This window comes from Myxine glutinosa, chromosome 6, assembly GCF_964187855.1.
Source record: "Myxine glutinosa chromosome 6, kmMyxGlut1.1, whole genome shotgun sequence".
Taxonomy (NCBI): Eukaryota; Metazoa; Chordata; class Myxini; order Myxiniformes; family Myxinidae; genus Myxine; species Myxine glutinosa.
The window spans coordinates 163,097,748-163,121,290 of record NC_136266.1 but is presented as its reverse complement, the minus strand read 5'-3'; the positions used below and the strand labels follow the sequence as shown (position 1 = coordinate 163,121,290).

Here is a 23,543-nt window from a genome sequence, read left to right as displayed (position 1 = left end):
CATGCAGTAGGGGGATTCGCGCAATCCGTGTTAACTCAGACTCATGGAGATAGGGAACGTCCAGTAGCCTATTTCAGCAAAAAGCTTGATGCGGTAGAACAAGGCTTTCCGCTGTGCTTACAAGCCGTGGCGGCTGCCCGATACGCAGTTGAGCGGACGGCCGACATAGTTATGGGACATCCGGTCCTTTTACAGGTACCGCATTGCGTCCATACACTACTACAACAGCGAAACACACAGCATCTCACAGCCACTCGACTGATGCAATACGAAACGGCATTAATTATGGCACCCAACGTGACGGTGATGCGGTGTACCATTCTTAACCCAGCGACACTTTTGCCAACAAAGGAGGAGGGAATCCCGCACGTTTGCACGGACGTGGTCCAATTAATATCAACGGTAAGGCCTGACTTACAGGACACTCCGCTACAGGAAGCCGATCATACCTATTACGTCGATGGTTCAGCCAAACGGGCTTGGGACGGATCCCTGTTATCTGGGTACGCAGTATGCTCGGATACGGAGACGGTCGAAAGCGGCCGCCTCCCGCCCACCTGGTCAGCACAACAAGCTGAACTGTACGCACTCACGAGAGCGTGCGAAGTAAGCGAGGAAAAAGCAGTGACAATTTATACAGACTCGGCATACGCACACGGAGTGGTCCACGACAAAGGGGCCATATGGAAAATGAGAGGGTTCCTCACTTCAGCGGGAGCACTCATTAAAAATGGGGACTTAGTGCGAAATCTGCTTCATAGTATTATGCTTCCACGTGAAATAGCTGTAGTTAAATGCCGAGGTCACCAGCGTACAGACGACGCTGTGGCCCGTGGAAACGCCCGAGCCGACGAAGCAGCAGCACTAGCGGCAAACCAACAAGTTGGGTATAATATGCCAGTAGTTACGCGCAAACAGGGCGCTAAAGCGACTGCCCAGACAGACGTTCCGACATCCGCACCTACAGAGTTCGATGTAATACAATTACAAGCCGCGGCCTCAAACGTAGAACATCAAGATTGGATTAAATTGGGAGCTCAGCGCCCTGCAGAAGGACAAATGTGGACGATTAATGACAAACCCGTGGCACCGCGAGCTTTATTGCCATGGTTGGCACGCATGGCGCATCAAAATGGCCATGTGTGCCATAGGGGGGTGATGAGGCAGGTCACTTCCACCTGGGCAGCACCAGGCCTTTCGACTGTGGTTACCATGGTCTGTCGCTCGTACGCTATATGTCAACGGCATAATAGGGGGGCACCCCCCAGACGCCGCCACAACGTGGGTCACCCGGCTCCCGTCGGGCCGTTCTGTCATATCCAGTTCGATTTTTTCAATTTACCGCCTTGTATGTCCTTTAAGCATGTATTGGTAGTGGTGGACATGTTCACCAAGTGGGTGGAGGCCTACCCATGCGTCAGGGCTGACGCTATAACGGTGGCCAAGTGCCTTTTGCGGCACTTTATATGTCGATTCGGTGTCCCGCAGAAAGTGTCATCCGATCAGGGCGGGCACTTCACAGGTGACGTCATTAAAGCCGTGTTAAAGGCCTTGGGAGTGATACAGTCGTTCCACTGTGTTTACTGCCCGCAATCGGCGGGACTTGTAGAACGAACGAATGGCACACTGAAAGGTAAGTTGGCAAAGATTTGCGACGAGACAGGCCTCAAGTGGCCGGAGGCCCTTCCGCTAGCGTTAATGAGCGTGCGCTCCACTCCAGGGCGCACCACTGGTCTCTCTCCGCACGAGATATTAATGGGTCGGCCCATGAGTTTGCCGGTATCGGCGCCAGTGGATATGGCAGCCCTTGAATTACCTATCATGGATGACATGCTTCTAAAGTTTTGCATAGGTTTGTCCCATGTGGCACGCAGCATACATGAACGCGTTCGGGAGGCCCTGCCGGAGCCAACAAGCAAGCCTATCCACACCTTCGAGGCAGGAGATTACGTGCTGGTGAAGCATTTCACCCGTAAGACTGCGCTCGAACCAAGGTGGACGGGGCCATACCAAGTTCTTTTGATCACACCAACAGCGGTGTTTTGTGAGGGCAAGTCGTCCTGGGTACATGCCACACATTGTAAGTTGGCCATACCCACAAACACAGACACCTCAAACGCACCACCACAGATCGAGGATGCTGCACCACCGCCTGTTAGGGGTGGCAATCACACTTAGTTTAATATACCGCTTTGCCAGCACTGCACCTGCCGCGTCACGCCTCAAGTGGGGGGACACGAGGGCATGGGCGAACACGGAGACATATGCATATGGCGACCAAACCATTAAGGTCTACCGGCAGAGAGTTATCTGGGGCCAGGGGCTAAAACAGGTGTCTGCAACAGGTGCATGGGATGCTAAGAGAGGTATTAGAGGACATTGGATTGACTTTAAATTGAAATTAAAATTGAAAGGGTGGATTAGGAAAATGAATTTGTTCAAATAATCGTGGCATCTGTGGGATGCAACAATTTTGTGCCAGAATAGTGTATGGGAGCCGTCATCTGGGAAGCGTCGTTAAATGGCAGTAGGTTTAGACAGATATTGAAAGGGTTCGTGCAATGTCATTTTGGGGCTTATGGCTCGCCATTGTCTGTCGGCCAGTTATGGTGGGCAGAGGGAAGAGGGAGTGATACTGCTCTGGCCTCTTGCTCGGCAGAATTGAGTATTGCTGGTTTTACCCCTGTTCAAAATTGAGCTCTCGAGAGCTGATTAACATTAGGATGCATCTCTCAAGGGACCCCTGGGTGGTCTCGAGAGCTGAGGTGTGAAATATGATGACGTTGTCTTATGGACACTTTGTGAGTGGCTAGACACGTGCCTGAAAGGGGAAATTGTATTCATAACTCATGTGGGTTGTGTCTGAAGAAAAGGTTTAAAGGGAAGTGTGAAGAAGGTCATGGAAAGTGCAAAGATGATTGGAGTGGAAAGTCGACTCAGATGGATTACTTGTCAATGACAGGTGACTGCAGGAATTGATGAGAAAGTGGAGGGAAAGGTTATAAAAAGTTAATGGAAAAGACAGGAAATAAAGAAAAGTGGTTAGTTATGGACTGTTGTTTCGTGATAAGAAGGTGATACAAGGGGTTGGCTTGCACTGGGGGGAAATGGTTGGTAAATCATGTATTATTAGATGTAGGGAAGATGATTAAAAGGAAGGTATTTTCGGAAATTGGTGAAAGTAAATATGGCATTCGAATTTCCAGACACGACACAGGAAATGCGGCTATGAATAAGCCAACCATCTGAGAGATAAGGTAACTAAATGCCAATTGGTGGGACGGGGGGCTAGGAATTTGATCATGGTGTGTGTAAGAAAGTATTTTTCAGGATGGACGATGAAGAAATCGCCGTCGGAAGACCATGATCTTGACCACAGAGGCCGTCGACCTGAATGGGCCCTTCAACAAGGCAGTTGTGACCAGCGCTCCAGAAAATTGTATTGAATTTTGTGATGACTGTGATACTTGTGTTGATCCCATGTGGGAACTGGCTGCTGCCTGTATTGATTTTTGTGATGACTGTGATACTTGTGTGGCAAGAGGAGGTGGCTTTAGGGATCTATGATTCCTGGCTTGAAATCGATGAACCTATTGATGCTTGGGATTCTGATAATGATGATTTTAGTTGGGATGATTATACCTGTGATTTAGAAAGTGTAGGTTCTTTTAAAGGTTATTGCTATTATGCCAGCAGTAAGGAGCGGATGGCAAACATGTATCCGGAAGAACCACCCTCACCACCACTTACACCACCCAGCAATCACATGTACAAAGCTTGATGGCATTGGACGTCGATTGTTTGCCCTAATTCGCGAGGACCACGCCTGCATAAAGAGGGCCCCTAAATCTGGCTGGCAACCGGGTCGCACCTATGCCGCTGCGAGGGTGGATTCGGAATCCGGCCGGGCGGCAGCAATCTCTTAACCAGGCGCCGTCGTCGCGAATTATGGCGAACAATTCATACGTTGAATGTTAGACGGCCAGTTAGGGCCGATATCTTTCTTGAGCATGCGTGACGCTGTATCGCGCCTGGCATGTGACTAATTGGGATGCTGACCACTGGGATATACGGTGTCTTTCCAAGGAGGTGTCTTGTAAAGACAAAGGAAGGAACTGTCAGCCATTGGGGTTTAAACCCCATGACTCAATTGAGTATAACATCTGAAATTATATATCGTGCTTCTGAAAACTGATTTGAACTCAGCTGCAGGCAGAGGCGAGTGGACAAAATGTGGTTTCGAGGCTCGACGTGCAGGGTGGATCCTTAGCCCAGTAAACAAGTCCTTGAATGTATGTGCCAAACAGTAGATAATATGCTCGCGACCCACGTACAGGGAAAACATGTCGCCAAACGCCTTCTTCACAAAGGGAATAATTAATTATATATCTTTGTAGTTTCTAGTATGTCTCCTAAAATCAAGGATGTAACCAACCTTGGAAAGAAATATAGACATTACATATCCTTGATTGTTATTGTATTCAGCACGTGTATCCAATCATTCATCTACCATTTAGCCTAGTGTATGAGAATATTTTCTTCGGCCTGCGCTCGGGTCTGATATGTTTAAATAAAGAGCCAAAAGGGCTCAGCCTATCCCATGCTTACATCTGTTTATCCAAGTTTGGCCTTCTGTAGGAAGGGACAATGGGAGGTGTTGTCGTTATGGCCCAGGTTTTGCTATGTCTTTAGCGCAGATTCTTGTCTGATATTTTGCTATAAATGAAATGCCTTTTTACTTATTTTTCAGCGAGTGTCTTGAGAAATTGCCCGCTGCGTGTTAGGCGGTGCATTCTTGAGCCTCGCTCCACACTGTGTGTTTGTAATCGATTTTATTAAACATTGTTGCTCTGATTCTTCTTCTTCTTCCTTCCCTTGAGGTCTTCGACCGACATGTGTATATATATATATATATATATATATATATATATATATATATATATATATATATATATATATATATATATATATATATACGCACATTCGTGGCCAAACATAATGCACGCTTGCACTTTTTTCAAATAATTCACATTGAGATGGACTTGTAGCTTTGAGATTGTCCATGCTTGGCTACAATCTTGCGTCTCACCTCCTCAGACAATTCTCTGGTTTTCTTTCTTTTCTCCATGCTCATTGTGGTGCACACAGTGACACAACACAGCAGAATGATTCCTTTTCTCTATAAAAACTGATTGAATGAGTGATTTTTATATTGCAGCACCTGCAACTCACCACAGGTGAGTTCAATTCCAAAGTAAAGGAGAATCACCTGCTTGAAATCTAATTGTTTATAACAACTTCTAAAAGGTGCCAATATTTTCTGCGCCATTTTAGGATTTGTGTGGAATAAGCTAAGATTTAGTAAATTTTCCAGCTATTTTTGTTTTGTTCCACTGCAAACCAAAGAAATACATTTGTGGATACCAAAAGATATTTTAATTTCAACAATTTTCAGGAAGAAATGGAGCATTATTTGAAAAAAGTGCAAGGGTGCCAATATTTTTGGCCAGGACTGTATATACAGAAATATGTATATAGCCTTCAGAAAGTATTAACACCCTTTGACTTTTTCACATTTTGTTGTTACATCCTGAATTAAAAATGGAATAAACTGAGATTTAAAAAAATCACTGCTGTACACATAATACCCCATAATGTCAAAGTGGGAATTTTTTTTTTTAGAAACTCTTACAAAATAATTTTACTGTATATCTCGCGGGTTATGCGGTGATTGCCAAGTGAGACATAATCCGTGGCTGATGTTCTCCCTTGAGGTCAGGAAATACCATTTTCATATATGTTGGATAAAATAGATGCTTCTGGCTTTTAGTTGCAGACAGAACTGCCCGCAGCAAACAGTCAGTGTGTTAGGTGCTCCACTGCTACCTACATTATTAGTCATTCAATAAATGTGTTTATGGAGAGCACTAGCCTTAAAAGACTGTCTTAAAAAAAAAAATCTAACATTAATACGAATCTCGGGATGTGCACATTGGCCCCACAGCCAAAATACACAGTCCAAAAAAAAGCTTGTCAAACTCGTATAAGAATGTACTGAAGCCCAAAGGTCAAAACGCATGGTAAAACACGCACGTATACCTGAGGCAATTGGGCCAAAATGCGTGGTCATATCATAAGCAATGGGGATCACTGGTTCTTTTATGAAGCTGCCTTTTAAAATAAAGAAAGTATAAAATAATTTGACTTTATAACAGTCTATCTGACCGTCGTCATCTTCTTAAATGTCAAATAGTATCTCTTCTCTGGAAAAGTGACGGTGAACTCTCATGCCACATCAGCATTTGCTGATACCGTGCGGGTAGCAGTGCAGCAGCTAACACAATGCTCGATGCTTTGGGTGGTTCTTTGCGTTTCACTGACACATGAACCCCTGTGGAATGGTGACGATGAACCCCCGTGTGATGTCAGCACTTGTTGCAGGGTCCTGACCAACAGAGGGTGACTGCCGCCCATCCTCCCTGTTTAGTTACCCATTATTATGCAGACAATTCAAAGATAACTGCCCAAAATTGAAAACTATGCAGACAGTAATGAAACAAACAAAATGTGCAAAATCAAAAAACAAATTAAAAGAGAAAATAAAAATTACAAGAAGAAGACGGTAGAGATTTGAGTTTGCTGTCCACAGTTTCCAGGATGGCCGCAGCAAGGGTTGGCTGCCTCCCAAGCACATCAAAGCCATTCCATATGTACATCATTTCCTAGAATGGCGGGATAAAATTTTTGGTTGAGGGAGGGAGAGGAGAAGGAGACAGAGAGATTTCGATAAAATGTAAACGAGTATTGATGAGGGCAAAAGCAAACACACATGGCCACACAAGGGATGCTTAAAAAGGTAGAGGAACACATTCTTATCAACTTGCAAGTATTCGTGTTCTGTGCTATTAATCCCATTAAGTGGACATTGCTTGTTGTTTTACAGTGAAATGCAGATGATTTTGACAACATACAATGAAGGGTTTTGCAATTTTTGAGGAGCGGCACCATCAATTTTTTTTATGTAAAAAAGGTGCCAGCTCCATAGAGAGCAAAGTGCACGTGTCGTGCTTGGTGGAGAACATCATTCTGAATGAAATGAATGAATGATCTTTTTTTTTTAAGGCAATTTTTCCCCACTAGAGCGGGGGTTAGCCTTGCAGGCTCCATGACCTCATGGGGCCCTGTTTGAGGCAATGTTTTTATGGCCGGATGCCCTTCCTGACGCCAACCCTTAGTCGCCTCTTACGATGCGCAGGAATACAGTGTACCTATTCTAAACCGCGGTACACACCGGGATCATTCATCCCAGCAAGCTGGTACTCAATTTGCCGACCTCGGAAGGATGACAGGCTGAATCAACCCCCCTGGCATTAATTCAGCAATCGACCGGGATTCGAACCCAGGATCCTAGGATCCCAAGCCGGCACCCTAACCGCTAAGCCAACACCAGGCTACACCAGGAGAACATCATTCTACAGGAGTAAAATAGGTGGCTGACATTAAGCCGAGATGCGAGTCCCTTGAAGACGACCACTGGTAACGATGGCTACAGATGCGACCAGATTGGAATCCATGCATTGGAAAAGAAGAGAATTTGCACCCAAAAATATGGCAAGATCATGGCTTCAATGTTCTCGGAAAGCAAGGGCCTCCTGCTGATCAACGCTGTCTGGCTTACCAAACTATAAGCTCAGGTGAATATTACACCTGGCTCAGAATCTTACACCGCTTGAGATATACTGCTCACAGACAGACAAGGGTGAAAACATAACCTCCATCCACCCTTGGTGACGGAGATAACAAACATGATGCCAGTAGAAGCCAAAGATAAATTGTTTCCTGAAAACTTGGCTGGCTAAAATGAGTGCACACATTGGAAACTAACTCGGTCGTAAAATGATCACAGACAAGTTTACATTGGCAGAATTGCTTCGATAACACGTGTGACCACAATACACGCTTGTACATGGCTTGCCACGACCGCATTAGAAGATGATCCAGCTCTTGCTGGAGAAAGTTGTGTCATTCTTGGACCAGGGCAACGTTCCAGGTCCAATTGAGCAAACTTTGGACGGACTTGGCAAACACAAGCATGCCTCCCTCCGATCCACCAAACATCTTAAATTGGATTTAAATCAGTTCATTCAGGCCAGTTGATGTGAGTGATTCTTTTTTTAAAATACAAAATGGAGGCTCGGGTAAGAGCTAACATTAATGACAAAAAAAAAGAAACGGACACAAGACAAAATAAAGGGAGCGGGAGACAAGATGGGGAGAGAGGGGGAAGCACACAAGTACAACATTTGAGAGCAGGGACATCGGTAGATCTGTGGGAGGGAGAGGGCTTGGGGGGAGGCGCTGTGGGAAGGGGGTGGGGGGGAGAGGTAAAAAAACACATGGACACAGCTAGGACTTCCAGCAAAGAAGTTGGTATTTCAGAAAAGTGGATCTGGGGTGAATTAACGGGGGCAGAAAAGATCAAGGTTTTGGATGGGGGAAGATAGGAGATGGTGGTGAACAGCCGTTTTAAAGACCTGAAGGGATGAGTGGGATTGAATAGTGAGGGAATTTGTTCCAGAGGCGGGAGAAAAAAGGAATGAAAGAGTGAAGGTGAGCAGAGAGTCTTGATTTTAGCAGTTTCATCAGAAGAGGGTTGCAAGCAGATCTTGTGTGAACTGTAGGAGTATTTGGGGGACAGAGCACAGGCAGAGCTGGTGGGGGGTGGGGGGTGGGGGGAGGGGGGTGCTAGGCTAGAGAGGAGTCGGTAGAAGACAGAAAGACCACCGACCTGCCTGTGGTGAGTGAGTGAAAGGCCCTCAGAGCGAGCTTCATCGCGGCAGATTCCAATGATTCTGAACGCTTTGGTTTCAACAGCGTGAAGCCGAGCTAGGTGCGAAGCAGGAGCACCAGCCCAGAGGGGAGAACAGTATTCCATTGAGCTGCAGATGAAAGCCCTGTATGTGGTGAGGAGCTCAGGTGTGCCAAGAAAGGACTTTGCATGACGGAGGATGCCCAGTCGGCGACTGGATTTGGAGGCCAGCTTGGAAATGTTTTTTTCCCAGGAAAGATCCTGGCAGATTATAAGGCCCAAGAGCTTAAGTGAGAGAACTTTTTGGAGAGGATTGTTGAGAAAGTTGTTGTCCAGAAGGTTGTCCAGTCGGTCTTTTCGAAGAGACATAGTAAGAGTGTGAGATTTGTCAGGATTGAAAGACATGTTCCACTTGTTTGTCCAGTCTGTGATTTTGTCCAGGTCTGCAGAGAGTGAGGAGGCTGCAGACTGCCGATCTGAGGGATGATGAATGGAGCGGCAGAGAGTGGAGTCATCAGCAAAGAGATAGAGAGGATTTTCCAGAGAGTCGGAGAGATCATTGATGAAGACCAGAAAAAGCACAGGGCCCAGAACACGACCTTGGGGAACTCCAGCCTGAACAGGAAGGGGAGATGAGAGAAATACATTCAGGGCCACACGTTGACTACGACCAGAGAGGAAGTCCGCAAGCCATGCGTGGAGATTTCCATGGATACCATAAAGTGATATTTATAAAGTGATGGCGAGTGATATTTTGGTTTGTAGCAAGTACAGTGGTGATAGCACGCGCATGGTGTAGATGGGCATTGTCATCCATAAAGATTCCATAGGAACCTTGCTGCTGGGCCAGAGGGACAACTACGACACGTGTAATGATCTCACCACTGTGTCTGAAACCAGTCATAGCAATCTCTAAATGACAAGAGCAGTTATTTGGCCAATTTGAATACCAGCCTGTGCCATCATGCTACCCCCAGCATACCAATCTTACTACACAATGGCACGCTTTGCAAATTGCTCCCCATTTCAGCTCCAAATTATAGCATGTTCATCATCAAGGTCAAGGTGGATCCAGAGTTTCACCCTCTGGTTTTGATGTTGCATCGTCCATTGCTGGCACTGTGTTAGAGGGATGCGGAACAGTGGTCTTCTGGACATCAAACCCCTGGCACGAAGCCCGTTCTGAAATGTCTACATTGAAATCGATGGTTGATGGCTACAGGTCATTCCGGAGAGATCATGCAGTTATTTCGGGCAACAGTGACATGATAACTATCCTCATGAGAAGTTGTAACGCTTGTGCAACCTGAATGAGGTCTCTCTCTCTCTATGAGTTGTTCAGTATAACTTTGCAGTGCTCTTTAAATGACACTACGATGAAAATTGTTCTGATAAGCAAAAGGAGTCCGCCTCACCCCCTCTCAAACCATTCCGATGGCATGGTGCCACTCATTTGGTGTTAAAAGGCATCTAACCATGCCTTAAGCGATTTTAACCACATTGGTGTCCAACTTAAAGTGGGTATTGACATGGATCTCGTGCGGACATGCACAAATATTTTGTGGGAGACGTGATCGGAACGTGAATTTGCAGAATCCCTCAGTTCAGGTGAGGACAATTGTACCATTACATCGTACACGCCCAATTCATTTCCTGATTGGGTTTCTTTTCTTGGCAGCAATGGTTTGAATGCACGTGAAGAAAAAAATCCTCACCTGTGAATCCATTGTTTATTTCACGATTTAAAAGTTGTTGCTTTGAACTTTTGAAGAGTATTTTGACGGACATAGATAGTTTCAAAGACAAATGGAGCAAGTGCAATGCAGTCAAGGCACACTACGGTGAAATATTAAAACGTTTTTTTTTTTTTTTTGTTGTATACAGAGTCGAGGCTCGTGAAAGAGCTAACATTTATCAAACAAACAAATCAAACAAACAAGCAAACAAAGTATATAAAAAGGGGAGCGGTCGACAAGATGGGGAGAGAAGGGGAGGAAGCACACAAACACAACATTTAAGAGCAGGGACATCGGGAGATGTGTGGGAGGGAGAGGGCCTGGGGGGAGGCAGGATAGGTATAAAACGCAAGGACACCAAGGACTTCCAGGAAAGAAGTCGGCACCTCAAAAAAGTGGATTTGGGGTGAAATTAGCGGGGGTAGAAAAGATCAAGGTTTTGGATTGGGGAAGATAAGAGATGGTGGTGAACAGCCGTTTTAAAGACTTGAAGGGAGGAGTGGGATTGAAGAGAGTGAGGGAGTTTGTTCCAGAGGCGGGAGAAAAGAGGAATGAAGGAGTGAAGGTGAGCAGAGAGTCTTGATTTTGGCAGTTTAACCATAAGAGGGTTGCAGGCAGATCTTGTGCGACCTGTAGGATTATTTTGGGGCAGAGCTCAGAGAGAGATGGGGGAGCAAGGCCGGGGAGGAGTCGGTAGAAGACGGAAAGACCACCAACCTGCCTGCGGTGAGTAAGTGAAAGGCCCTCGGAGATAGCGTCATCGCGGGAGATTCCAATGATTCTGAACGCTTTGGTTTCAATAGCGTGAAGACGAGCTAGGTGTGAGGCAGGAGCACCAGCCCAGAGGGGAGAGCAGTACTCCATTGAGCTGCGGATGAAAGCCTTGTATGTGGTGAGGAGCTCAGGTGTGCCAAGGAAGGACTTCGCACGAAGGAGGATGCCCAGTCGGCGACTGGCTTTGGAGGCCAGCTTGGAAATGTGGTTTTCCCAGGAAAGATCATGGCAGATAGTGAGACCCAAAAGCTTGAGTGACAGAACTTCTTGGAGAGGATTATTCAGAAAGTGGATGGGAGTGTTGTCCAGTCGGTCTTTTCAGAGAGACATCGTAAGAGTGTGAGATTTGTCAGGATTGAAAGACATGTTCCACTTGTTTGCCCAGTCTGTGATTTTGTCCAGGTCTGCAGAGAGTGAGGAGGCTGCAGACTGCCGATTTGAGGGATGAGGAATGGAGCGGCAGAGAGTGGAGTCATCAGCAAAGAGATAGAGAGGATTTTCAAGAGTCAGAGAGATCATTTATGAAGACCAGAAAAAGCACAAGGCCCAGAACACTGCCTTGGGGAACTCCAGCCTGAACAGGAAGAGGAGATGAGAGAAACCCATTCAGGGCCACACGTTGACTACGACTAGAGAGGACGTCCGCAAGCCATGCGTGGAGATTTCCATGGATACCAAAGGAGGAGAGTTTGGTGAGCAGAGCGGGGTGCCAGACCGTATCGAAGGCACGTGATATGTCGAGGGAATGAATGAATGTGAATGAATGAATGAATGAATGATCGTTTTAAGGCCATTTTCCCTGCTAGAGCGGGGGTTAGCCTTGCGGGCCCCATGACAATCATGGTTCCCTGTTTGAGGCAATGTTTTTATGGCCGGATGCCCTTCCTGACGCCAGATATGTCGAGGGAGACAGCTCTAATTTCCTGTTTGGCATTGAGGACCTCCATCCATTGTTGAGACAGCAGAAGCAGCATGTCCAGAGTAGAGTGACCTGGTCTGAAACCAAATTGATGATCAGAGATCAAGCCATTGGAGAAGAGGAAAGATTTCATATCCGAAGCAATGATGGATTCCATGACTTTGCTGATAATTGGGAGAAGGCTGATTGGTCTGTAGTTGCTAGGATCTGTTTTTGCACCTTTTTTGTGCAAAGCGGTGATGTTAGCTGATTTCCAAGTTGATGGCAGTTGACCTTGAGCAAAAGAGAGGGTGAAGAGAACAGAGAGAGGGAGTGAAAGAGCGGAAGAACAGGATTTTAGGACCCATGGGCTGATGCCGTCAGGTCCAGTTGCAGAATCAGAGTCGAGGGTTGACAGAAACTTTTCCACCTTGTCAGGAGGAAAGGACACGGAGTCCAGGAGCAGCTTGTTATGACTGGGTACGGTGGGTACAGAGAGGGATGGGTTTGGGACACAAGATTTAGAGGCAAACACAGAGTTGAGGCATTCAGCTTTTTCATGTGCGGAGTCAGCTGTGTAGCCGTTTGAGGTAAGGGAGGGGATGGAGGGGGAACAAACACCAGAAACAGATTTGACCAGACGCCACCAGGATTTGGAAGAGGGAGACAGATAAGAGAGTTCGGTCTTGAGAATGGAGAGATATTGTTTCCTGGCTCTCCTGAGGGTGGACACACACTTGTTTCGGGCTTTGTGAAAGGAAATGAGATTTCCTTCCGTTGGATTTGCTTTCCAGGAGACGAAGGCAAGTTGTTTCTGGGCAACAGCCTCACCACAAGATTTCATGTACCATGGACGGGAGGAAGGGTATGACAACTGAAGACGAGATGGGATAAATCTGTGCATGAGAGAGAGCAATTTACTTTGGAAGAATTCCCAGGATGAGTTGATGTCAGAGGTGGTAGAGATGGGAGACCAGTCCAGATGATTGATGGCTGCTTGAAGACCGTGCCAGTTGGCCTGAGTGAAATGCCAGACTCGTTGACACTGAGCAGGCTCCCTGAGAATGGTCAGAGAGATGTCCACTTTAACAAGCACATGATCAGATGAGCCGATTGGAGCAGAAGAAGAGCAGCAGACATTTTCAGGGAAGTTAGTCATAACCAAGTCCAGAAGAGAAGATGCTCCGTTGACTGAGATCCGGGTCGGGAAATTGACAGATTGTGTCAGTCCCAGTGAGTCGCAGAAGTCCTTTGCTGAGGAGCCATGGCTGGTGAGAGAGGTACCCACACCCAGCCAACTGGCATGGTGACAATTGAAATCACCACATATGAGGAAGAGAGAGTTGGGATGAGTAGATAGAAGTTGGTCCATATTATCAGACAGCGAGATGTAGATGGAGTCATCCATCACGTTGGCCTGTTTTGGACCTTTGCAATTCATTCCTCAAACTTTATGAACACCTCTCATAGTATATATATGCTTCAATTCACAAAGATATGAGACCCAGCTGTCACAGAGTGTATTCAATGCACAACTTCTGAGCTCTCTATAAAGGCACGATTGAAAACATTTGGACTGTAACTGAACAAATGACCACACTCGCATCTCGGCTGCCTTGCCTGGGTTTGAATCCCGACCCAGCTACAAACCGTCATCCCGGTGTTTCACAGGCAGGGAGATTCATCAATGTGTGTGCCGTTCCTCAGATGGATGTTAAACGGGCGTCCTGTCTGCCAGCATTTGTTGGTGGACGTCAAAGATCCCACGATGTCCTTTGCAAAGTGTGGGCGAGCTATCACCAGCACCATGAACCAATTACAAATTCCTGCCCAAACCAGCAGAGGGCACTGACTGCATCAGAGGCACAGATTCACCCTCAGCCAATGATGCAACCCCACAGCCTTGTGCCACATTCGAATGAAGATGAATTTCAGTAAAAGTCAAAGAAGGTAATGCAACACAAGAAAAAAAAGTTTATATTTGAAAATAAATGACTTTACTGAAATGTGGTGAATACTGGGAAATGACCGACACTCTTATCTGAGTTTGAGTCACGTTCATTCTGGTGCACAGGAAGTACAGTACCTTCAGAAAGTATTCACACCCCTTGACTTTTTCACATTTCGTTGAATTAAAGCCTGAATTTAAAATGGATTTAATTGAGTTTTCTGGTCACTGATCTACACATAATACCCCATAATGTCAAAGTGGAATTTTTGTTTCAGAAGTTTTTACAAATTAATTAAAAATGAAAAGCTGAAATGTCTTGAGTTAACAAGTATTCAACCCCTTTGTTATATATAGAGGGCATCACTATACAGTCACGTGAAAAAGTAAGTACACCCCATGTAAAGTTTTGACTTTTACAACATATTTCAACATACAGCTATTTGATCTTCATTTCAACAATATTAACAGATAAAGGTGATATAATATAACAAATATCATGAAACATTTACATTTTGTAGTCCATTGTATAATTTAAATAAACATAAATGCAAATTTTGCATGTGGAAAAAGTAAGTACACCCCTACAGCCTACATTAATCACTACTTCAAATACCTAAAATTAGAATCAGGTGCACCAGCTCAGGTGCAAATGATTAGAACATCATTAGAGAGGATCTTGGAGGAACCTGTCTTATTTAAACCTCAGACATTTAGTTTGGTTTGCTCTTTGTTGTTGAAGTGTGCGGCGTCACCATGCCTAGATCAAAAGAGCTCTCTGAGGCCTTCAGAAAGAAGGTTATAGATGCCTTCGAGTCTTACAGAACCTGGCGAAGGATATAAAACAATTTCTAGAGTGTTGAAAGTTCCCAAGAGCACAGTGAGGTCCATCATCAGGAAATGGAAATAATATTGTTATGTCGGTTGGGTAGGCATATATTGATCCAGGTAGATCTGAATAGGTATCATGCTTTGTTTGTCGAGTTAGAACAATCTCGATGTAATAAGTTCTGTGTTTAGCCCGGTTTGTTGGATCAAGTGTGTACCTGTGATCATACAAGGATGATCGTGTGTTAAATAGTTGCAGAATGAATGATCGTTTTAAGGCCATTTTCCCCGCTAGAGCGGGGGTTAGCCTTGCGGGCCCCATGACAATCATGGTTCCCTGTTTGAGGCAATGTTTTTTATGGCCGGATGCCCTTCCTGACGCCAACCCTTGGTCACGCTCTTACGATGCGCAGGGATATGGTGTACCTATTCCAAATCGGGGTACACACCGTGATCATTCATCCCAGCAAGCTGGTGCTCAATTTGCCGACCTCGGAAGAATGACAGGCTGAGTCAACCCCCCTGGCGTTAATTCAGCGATCGATCGGGATTCGAACCCAGGATCCTGGGATCCCAAGCCGGCACTCTAACCGCTAAGCCAACACCAACAAACACCAGTTGCAGGGACTAAGATAATTCCCCTGTGTGTCAGACTTGGTGATCAATCCATTGTCCCATATGGCAACGCACTCTAATAGACACTAAGCTAGGCCCTTAACTGCACACATTAATTAATTTCCCTCTCCCACAATAAGACTTACAGAACCACAGGCAGAAGGCCAGATCAGGGCACCGCCGATGGGGCCGCAGCCAGCCACACCACCAACTGGCATAGCAACACACATTGACCAGGCAGGCTGAGAGCCATGCACCAGGAGAACTCGTGATTGGCCAGGGGAGGGGCAAGCAAAGAGCAGGCCACCGATTGGCAGAGCAGGGAAGGACGTGTGATTGGTCGGGGAAGGGACAAAAAGCTTCCCCGTGATTGGGGGTAAGGAAGGTGAAGGAGCGACACACTGATTGGCCACCAACCGATGACACCACGGCCAATCAGTGCGGAAGGCGCAAAACCACTACCTAGAAGCAGGTCGCTGATTGAAGGACCAGCGCCGGTGACGTGAGAAGGTGCGAAAGACCACCAAGAAACGACGCACTGGTTGGGGGAGATAGACAGTGACATCAGAAGATGATCGATAAAACCACTGGTAAGCCGACATTTTGCCCTTCTCTTCTCGTTCTTGGACTGATCCTGCCCGGATCTCTCTCTTCCCTTTGTCCTCTCATTTTGGCTCCCATCCTGTCTGGACCTTCTTCTGCCCCCTTGCCTTTCTCGCGATTGGACCTGTTCTGGCCTTTGGACGTTGGAGAGACGGTGGAGCGACGATCGTGCGAGCGGAGCCTGCTGGGCGGCGTGCGCTGATTAGCGGAGCGCGCGAACGAAGTGGACTGAGGCCTCCCTCCTGCCAAGCACGGAGCCGCGTCCGGACGCGAGTTTGGGGCCTGGACGGCTGCAGACTATTGATTGAGATAAGCTCGCATTCACAAACACAACGAAATGTTTTATTTTATTCATCCTCCACATCTGTTCTGTATTTGAAGTGAGGTGTGGGGACGTCCCGATTTAGGATATTTACTTACCGCCGCGTCCATTGTTCTCAGTTCAGTTTAATAAATATTTATTGTTGTACATTTTACCTACATCTCGGGTTGTTATTAATTTGCAGGTGAAGACATCGGACCGTGAAGGTAAGTGCGGCATCCTCCCCAATCCCCCGGCTCGTGTATCGATCTGCCATTGAATTGATTGTCGCCTCGTTAAGCTCCATTCCATCCGTGGACGTTCTGTCTTCACAGAGCATCCGCACGACAATATGGAACTACCCAGACTATTCCTAGAGCTGGCCGTCCGACCAAACTGAGCAACCAGGAAAGAATGACGGTGGTCAGGGAGGTGACCAATAACCTAATGACCATGATGACAGAATTAGAGTTCCTTGACCAAAATGGGAGAACCTGCCAGAAGGACAACAGCCTCTGCAGCACTTCAAAAATCTAGGCTTTATGGGAGAGTGGCCAGACCGAAGTCACTGTTGAGAAAAAGGCACATGACAGCACGCTTGGAGTTTGCAAAAAGGCACGTGAAAGACTGTGAGAGCATGAGGCAAATGATTCTGTGGTCAGATGACATGAAAATTGAACTCTTTGGCCTGAATGCAAAGTGCTACATCTGGCAGAAACTGAACACAGCTCATCACCCACCGAACACAATCCCTACTGTAAAGCATGGTGTTGGCAGCATCATGCTATGGGGATGCTTTTCAGTGGCATTAGTGGCAAGAGACTGGGGGACTTGCAAGGATAGAGGGAACAATGAATGGAGCCAAATACAGGCAAATCCTTGAGAAGAACCCGCTTCAGAGTGCAAAATAACTTAGACTGCAGCAAAGATTTATGTTCCAACAGAACAATAACCCCAAATATTCAGCCAAAGCAACACTGCAATGGCTTCAGAACAAGAACATGAAAGTCCTTCAGTGACCGACCCAAAGTCCAGACTTGAATCCCATTGAGAATCTGTGGAAAGACTTGAAGATTGCTGTTCATTGACACTTCCCATCCAACTTGACAAGAGCTTGAGCAAATCTGCAAGGAAAAATTGGAGAAACCCTCCAAATCCAGATGGGCAAATCTGATGCAGACATACGCAAGACGACTCGAAGCTGTAATCAATGCCAAAGGCGCTTCTACGAAATATTTGCTCAGGGGGTTGAATACTTATGTAAATTCGATATTTCTGTATTTTATTTTTGATTATTTTGAAAGAAAGTCGAAAAACACGTTTTCACGTTGACATTATATATTAGTGAAATGGTATATGGCACATTATGTATGCAGGGTATGATGTGTAGATCAGCGACCAAAAATCTCAATTTTATCCATTTTAAATTCAGGCTGCAACACCAACAAAACGTGAAAAAAATTCAAGCAGTGTAAATACTTTCGGAAGGCACTGTATAAATTTTAAATCACTGAAAATAAAACATTATTACAATACATTGTGTATATTAAAAGTAGGGAAAATGTGTTTGCAGACATTTTTGTTTTTGCTTTTCTTACCAGAAAAATGGAAAACGTACAATGTCATTCAGACAACCATTACCAATGTCATTCATACAAACATTATCAATGTCATTCATACAAACATTATCAATGTCATTCATACAAACATTATCAATGTCATTCATACAAACATTATCAATGTCATTCATACAATCATTATCAATGTCATTCATACAAACATTATCAATGTCATTCATACAAACATTATCAATGTCATTCATACAATCATTATCAATGTCATTCATACAATCATTATAATCAATGTCATTCATACAATCATTATCAATGTCATTCGTACAAACATTATCAATGTCATTCATACAATCATTATCAATGCCATTCGTACAACCATTATCAATGTCATTCATACAAACATTATCAATTTCATTCGTACAAACATTATCAATGTCATTCGTACAACCATTATCAATTTCATTCGTACAAACATTATCAATGTCATTCGTACAAACATTATCAATGTCATTCGTACAAACAATATCAATGTCATTCGTACAAACATTATCAATGTCATTCGTACAACCATTATCAATGGCATTTGTACAAACATTATCAATGTCATTCGTACAAACATTATCAATGTCATTCGTACAAACATTATCAATGTCATTCGTACAAACATTATCAATGTCATTCGTACAACCATTATCAATGTCATTTGTACAACCATTATCAATGTCATTCATACAATCATTTATCAATGTCATTCGTACAAACATTATCAATGTCATTCGTACAACCATTACCAATGTCATTCATACAAACATTATCAATGTCATTCGTACAAACATTATCAATGTCATTCGTCCAAACATTATCAATGCCATTCGTACAAACATTATCAATGTCATTCGTACAAACATTAATCAATGTCATTCATACAACCATCATCAATGTCACTCGTACAAACATTATCAATGCCATTCTTACAAACATTATCAATGTCATTCGTACAAACATTATCAATGTCATTTGTACAAACATTATCAATGTCATTCGTACAAACATGATCAGTCATTCGTACAAACATTATCAATGTCATTCATACAAACATTATCAATGTCATTCGTACAAACATTATCAATGTCATTCGTACAAACATTATCAATGCCATTCGTACAAACATTATCAATGTCATTCGTACAAACATTATCAATATCATTCATACAAACATTATCAATGTCATTCGTACAAACATTATCAATTTCATTCGTACAAACATTATCAATGTCATTCGTACAAACATTATCAATGTCATTCATACAAACATTATCAATGCCATTCGTACAAACATTATCAATGTCATTCGTACAAACATTATCAAGGTCATCCGTACAAACATTATCAATGTCATTCGTACAAACATTATCAATGTCATTCGTACAACCATTATCAATGTCATTCGTACAAACATTATCAAGGTCATTCGTACAAACATTATCAACGTCATTCGTACAAACATTATCAACGTCATTCGTACAAACATTATCAATGCCATTCGTACAAACATTATCAATGTCATTCGTACAAACATTATCAAGGTCATTCGTACAAACATTGTCAATGTCATTCATACAACCATAATTAATGTCATTCATATAACCATTATCAATATCATTCAAACAACCATTATCAATGTCATTCAAACAACCATTATCAATGTCATTCATACAAACATTAATCAATGTCATTCATACAAACATTATCAATATCATTCATACAAACATTGTCAATGTCATTCATACAAACATTGTCAATGTCATTCATACAAACATTATCAATGTCATTCATACAAACATTATCAATATCATTCATACAAACATTATCAATATCATTCGTACAAACATTATCAATATCATTCATACAAACATTGTCAATGTCATTCATACAAACATTATCAATGTCATTCATACAAACATTATCAATGTCATTCATACAAACATTATCAATGTCATTCATACAAACATTGTCAATGTCATTCATACAAACATTATCAATGTCATTCATACAAACATTATCAATGTCATTCATACAAACATTATCAATGTCATTCATACAAACATTATCAATGTCATTCATACAAACATTGTCAATGTCATTCATACAAACATTATCAATGTCATTCATACAAACATTGTCAATGTCATTCATACAAACATTATCAATGTCATTCATACAAACATTATCAATATCATTCATACAAACATTATCAATGTCATTCATACAAACATTATCAATGTCATTCATACAAACATTATCAATGTCATTCATACAAACATTATCAATGTCATTCATACAAACATTATCAATATCATTCGTACAACCATTATCAATGTCATTCATACAACCATTGTCAATGTCATTCATACAAACATTATCAATGTCATTCATACAAACATTATCAATGTCATTCATTCAAACATTATCAATGTCATTCAAACAACCATTATCAATGTCATTCATACAAACATTATCAATGTCATTCATACAAACATTATCAATATCATTCATACAAACATTGTCAATGTCATTCATATAACCATTATCAATATCATTCAAACAACCATTATCAATGTCATTCATACAAACATTATCAATGTCATTCATACAAACATTATCAATATCATTCATACAAACATTGTCAATGTCATTCATACAAACATTGTCAATGTCATTCATACAAACATTATCAATGTCATTCATACAAACATTATCAATATCATTCATACAAACATTATCAATGTCATTCATACAAACATTATCAATGTCATTCATACAAACATTATCAATGTCATTCATACAAACATTATCAATGTCAATGTCATTCATACAAACATTATCAATGTCATTTATACAAACATTATATCAATGTCATTCATACAAACATTATCACCGCCTTTGCATTTGTGAAATATCACAATTCCTTAAAAACAACGTCGGCCCAACTTTCTAATCCACTGGCATGCTTCTGTGGTGAAAAGACTGATCAGTATGGGAAGTAGATAGATACATCATGTTTGTGACAGAAAATGCATTTTATGACAAAACAGAAAAATTAAAGAGCAACCAAAAAGAAGGCATTAAAATCAATCAAACAAGCAAATATAAAACAATATACATATTTTAAATTATCAAATAATTCAACACATACAAAGAAAGTAGACAGAATAAACTATAGTTGTGAAAAATGTTTTAAAACGAAACATTCATTTAAAAAATGATCCTTAAGCAACCACAAATGATACGTCGCCCCGTTAGCGTGGGGGGGATTTGCGCATTTTGGAAGCTAAAGAGTGAAATGCACCGGTTTGGCACAAGCCTGGTAATGTGTGATTTATATGCAATTGCGTCCCGAACGGTGCAATACCTCTCTCTTATATTTGCTGTTCCTGAACTTCAGTTTAAACTATGCCTGTGATTATAGCTTTGATCGATGCTCATTCAGTACTTCTTGACAGAGTTTTGGCTCCGATAGTTAACAGCAGATGTGGGGCTGGCAGGTTGACTTCGGGGTACATACAATCGTCTCTAAGCTGACTCGCCTCGGTTAGAATCTTGGCCCAGCTATGAAATGTCATCCCGGTGTTTCACAGGCAGGTGATTCATCAATGTGTACGCTGTCCCTCAGATGGATGTTAAATTGGGCTTCCTAGTTGCTGGACGTTAAAGATCCCACGGTATCCTGTGGGACCTTTAACCTTCGTGAAGTGTACGTGAGCTTTCGCCGGCATCCTGATAAAATTACAAATTCCTGCCATAACCTTCATCGAGCGTTCGGACTAGCCTGCCGGTTTGTGAAAGACTCGGGCCAAGCTTCTCCCGGACAACCCCACAACAACGTGGGAATAAATGTGGCTGTTAAAGAAGAAGAAGTTTGATGTTTACCAAATATTGTGTCAAATTTATGGTGCCAAAGCTCAAACATAATTTCAAGTTCAATTGGAGTTGTAAAGAAAAAAAAGTTGTAAATAATTGTGGCACACTTCGTTTTTGAATACAAACCTGCGTTTAGTTCTTTCGACAAAGTTGCTATTGATATCTAGTTAAAGGTCTGTTTTTCATCCGAATTTCTTCAAACCCTGAGTGTCACGTTATAGACCAGAGCCCTAAAAAAAAAATTTTCCTTTACATCTTATAAGATTCTAATCAGATTTGTTTGAACGTCATAATAAATGCCTGCTAAGCAAGAAGAGGGGAAATCTGCTGTAGCACATCTCTCCTCCGATAGACCGATAAATAGAGAGAAAGACAGCGGCGACAAGCTGAAAAGATACTGGACTTCAGCCATTGCACCCACCATCAGATTTGATCTGCCACGTTGCTCATGGGTTCAACTGATCGACTCCCACACATGGACGCACAGGCCATATGCTGCACCACGAGTGCATGCAACAGTCAGCCAAATGCGATTGTGGTCCACTTGAGCAAACAGAGGCTCCTATTGTACAACATTTCCTACAAAGATCTCTGCCTGGAAAATTTGTACAGTTTGTTTCAGTTGAGTTCCTTATAGTCGACTGGCTCCAACAGCTCGAGTTAGACATCAGGAGATTTTTGGCAAAGGTGCACAGCCTGTTGCTCTTTGTTGAACTGCAGCCTCAAGGTTGTATCGGAATAACGTGACTGCCATAAATCCTAAGCCGAGTTGGAAAAGGAGGAATTGAAACCTGCCATGTGTTATCCAAATACATGCCTGAACAGATACCCTCAAGACTGCCCTCTTTGCTGGATTTCACGTGACCGGCAAAACATCTAACCATCTGGATTTCAAAAATGCTTCTCTGTTTACGTTGTACCATTTCCAGGAAACCTATTGAAGTGTGCAGGTTATTTTTAAATTCAAGCAAGCAAAGAGGCTTCCTGTGGAGGGTGTCGTCATTGGTGCAAGCTTGGTGAGTAATAACACCAAGGAGAGTATGGTTATGGTAACTGCCCTTGTTGTGCCAATCCCTTTTTGCTGAAGGGATAAGAGTGTGCGAGTGGGTGTTGATTTTAGGTGTTGGAAGTAGGGGAAGAGAGAAGTCGATAATCTTTATTTGTCAGTGCCCCATCATAACTCTCACCCAACTACGGTATACGTTTTCCTCGGTAAAGTTAAAAAATGTAAACGTAATCAATAAGACAATTTTTATATTTTAACTTGTACAAGGAGGCATTTTCAAGAGTGTGATTTGAGCTCCATTTGTTGTTGTTTCTCCAGCATAAAGCTGCTGTAAACAGTGATATCTGAGAATGTGCCTGGAATTTATGGTGATATATCTGGAGAGACGACTCAACTTAATGTTCTCGTTTACCACAGCTTGGACTTTCGTCTTTAAACAAACTTTTATTTCAGGTTGGGATTGTATATACTCCAGATATTTCAAAGAAATCTTGCTGTGATTAAACAACAAAAAAGGGATTCGGAGACAA

At 43.1% G+C, this 23,543-nt stretch overlaps 1 protein-coding gene across 1 annotated transcript in view; it reads right to left on the bottom strand.

The window, feature by feature from the left end:
• LOC144892694 (tetratricopeptide repeat protein 39A-like) overlaps positions 1-23,543 on the bottom strand; it is a 63,451-nt gene that overhangs the window by 18,274 nt on the left and 21,634 nt on the right. Inside the window, exon 4 of the mRNA XM_078780857.1 lies at positions 6,611-6,722. Coding sequence (XP_078636983.1) covers positions 6,611-6,722 — 112 coding nt within the window. The remainder of the gene's footprint in view (positions 1-6,610; positions 6,723-23,543) is intronic.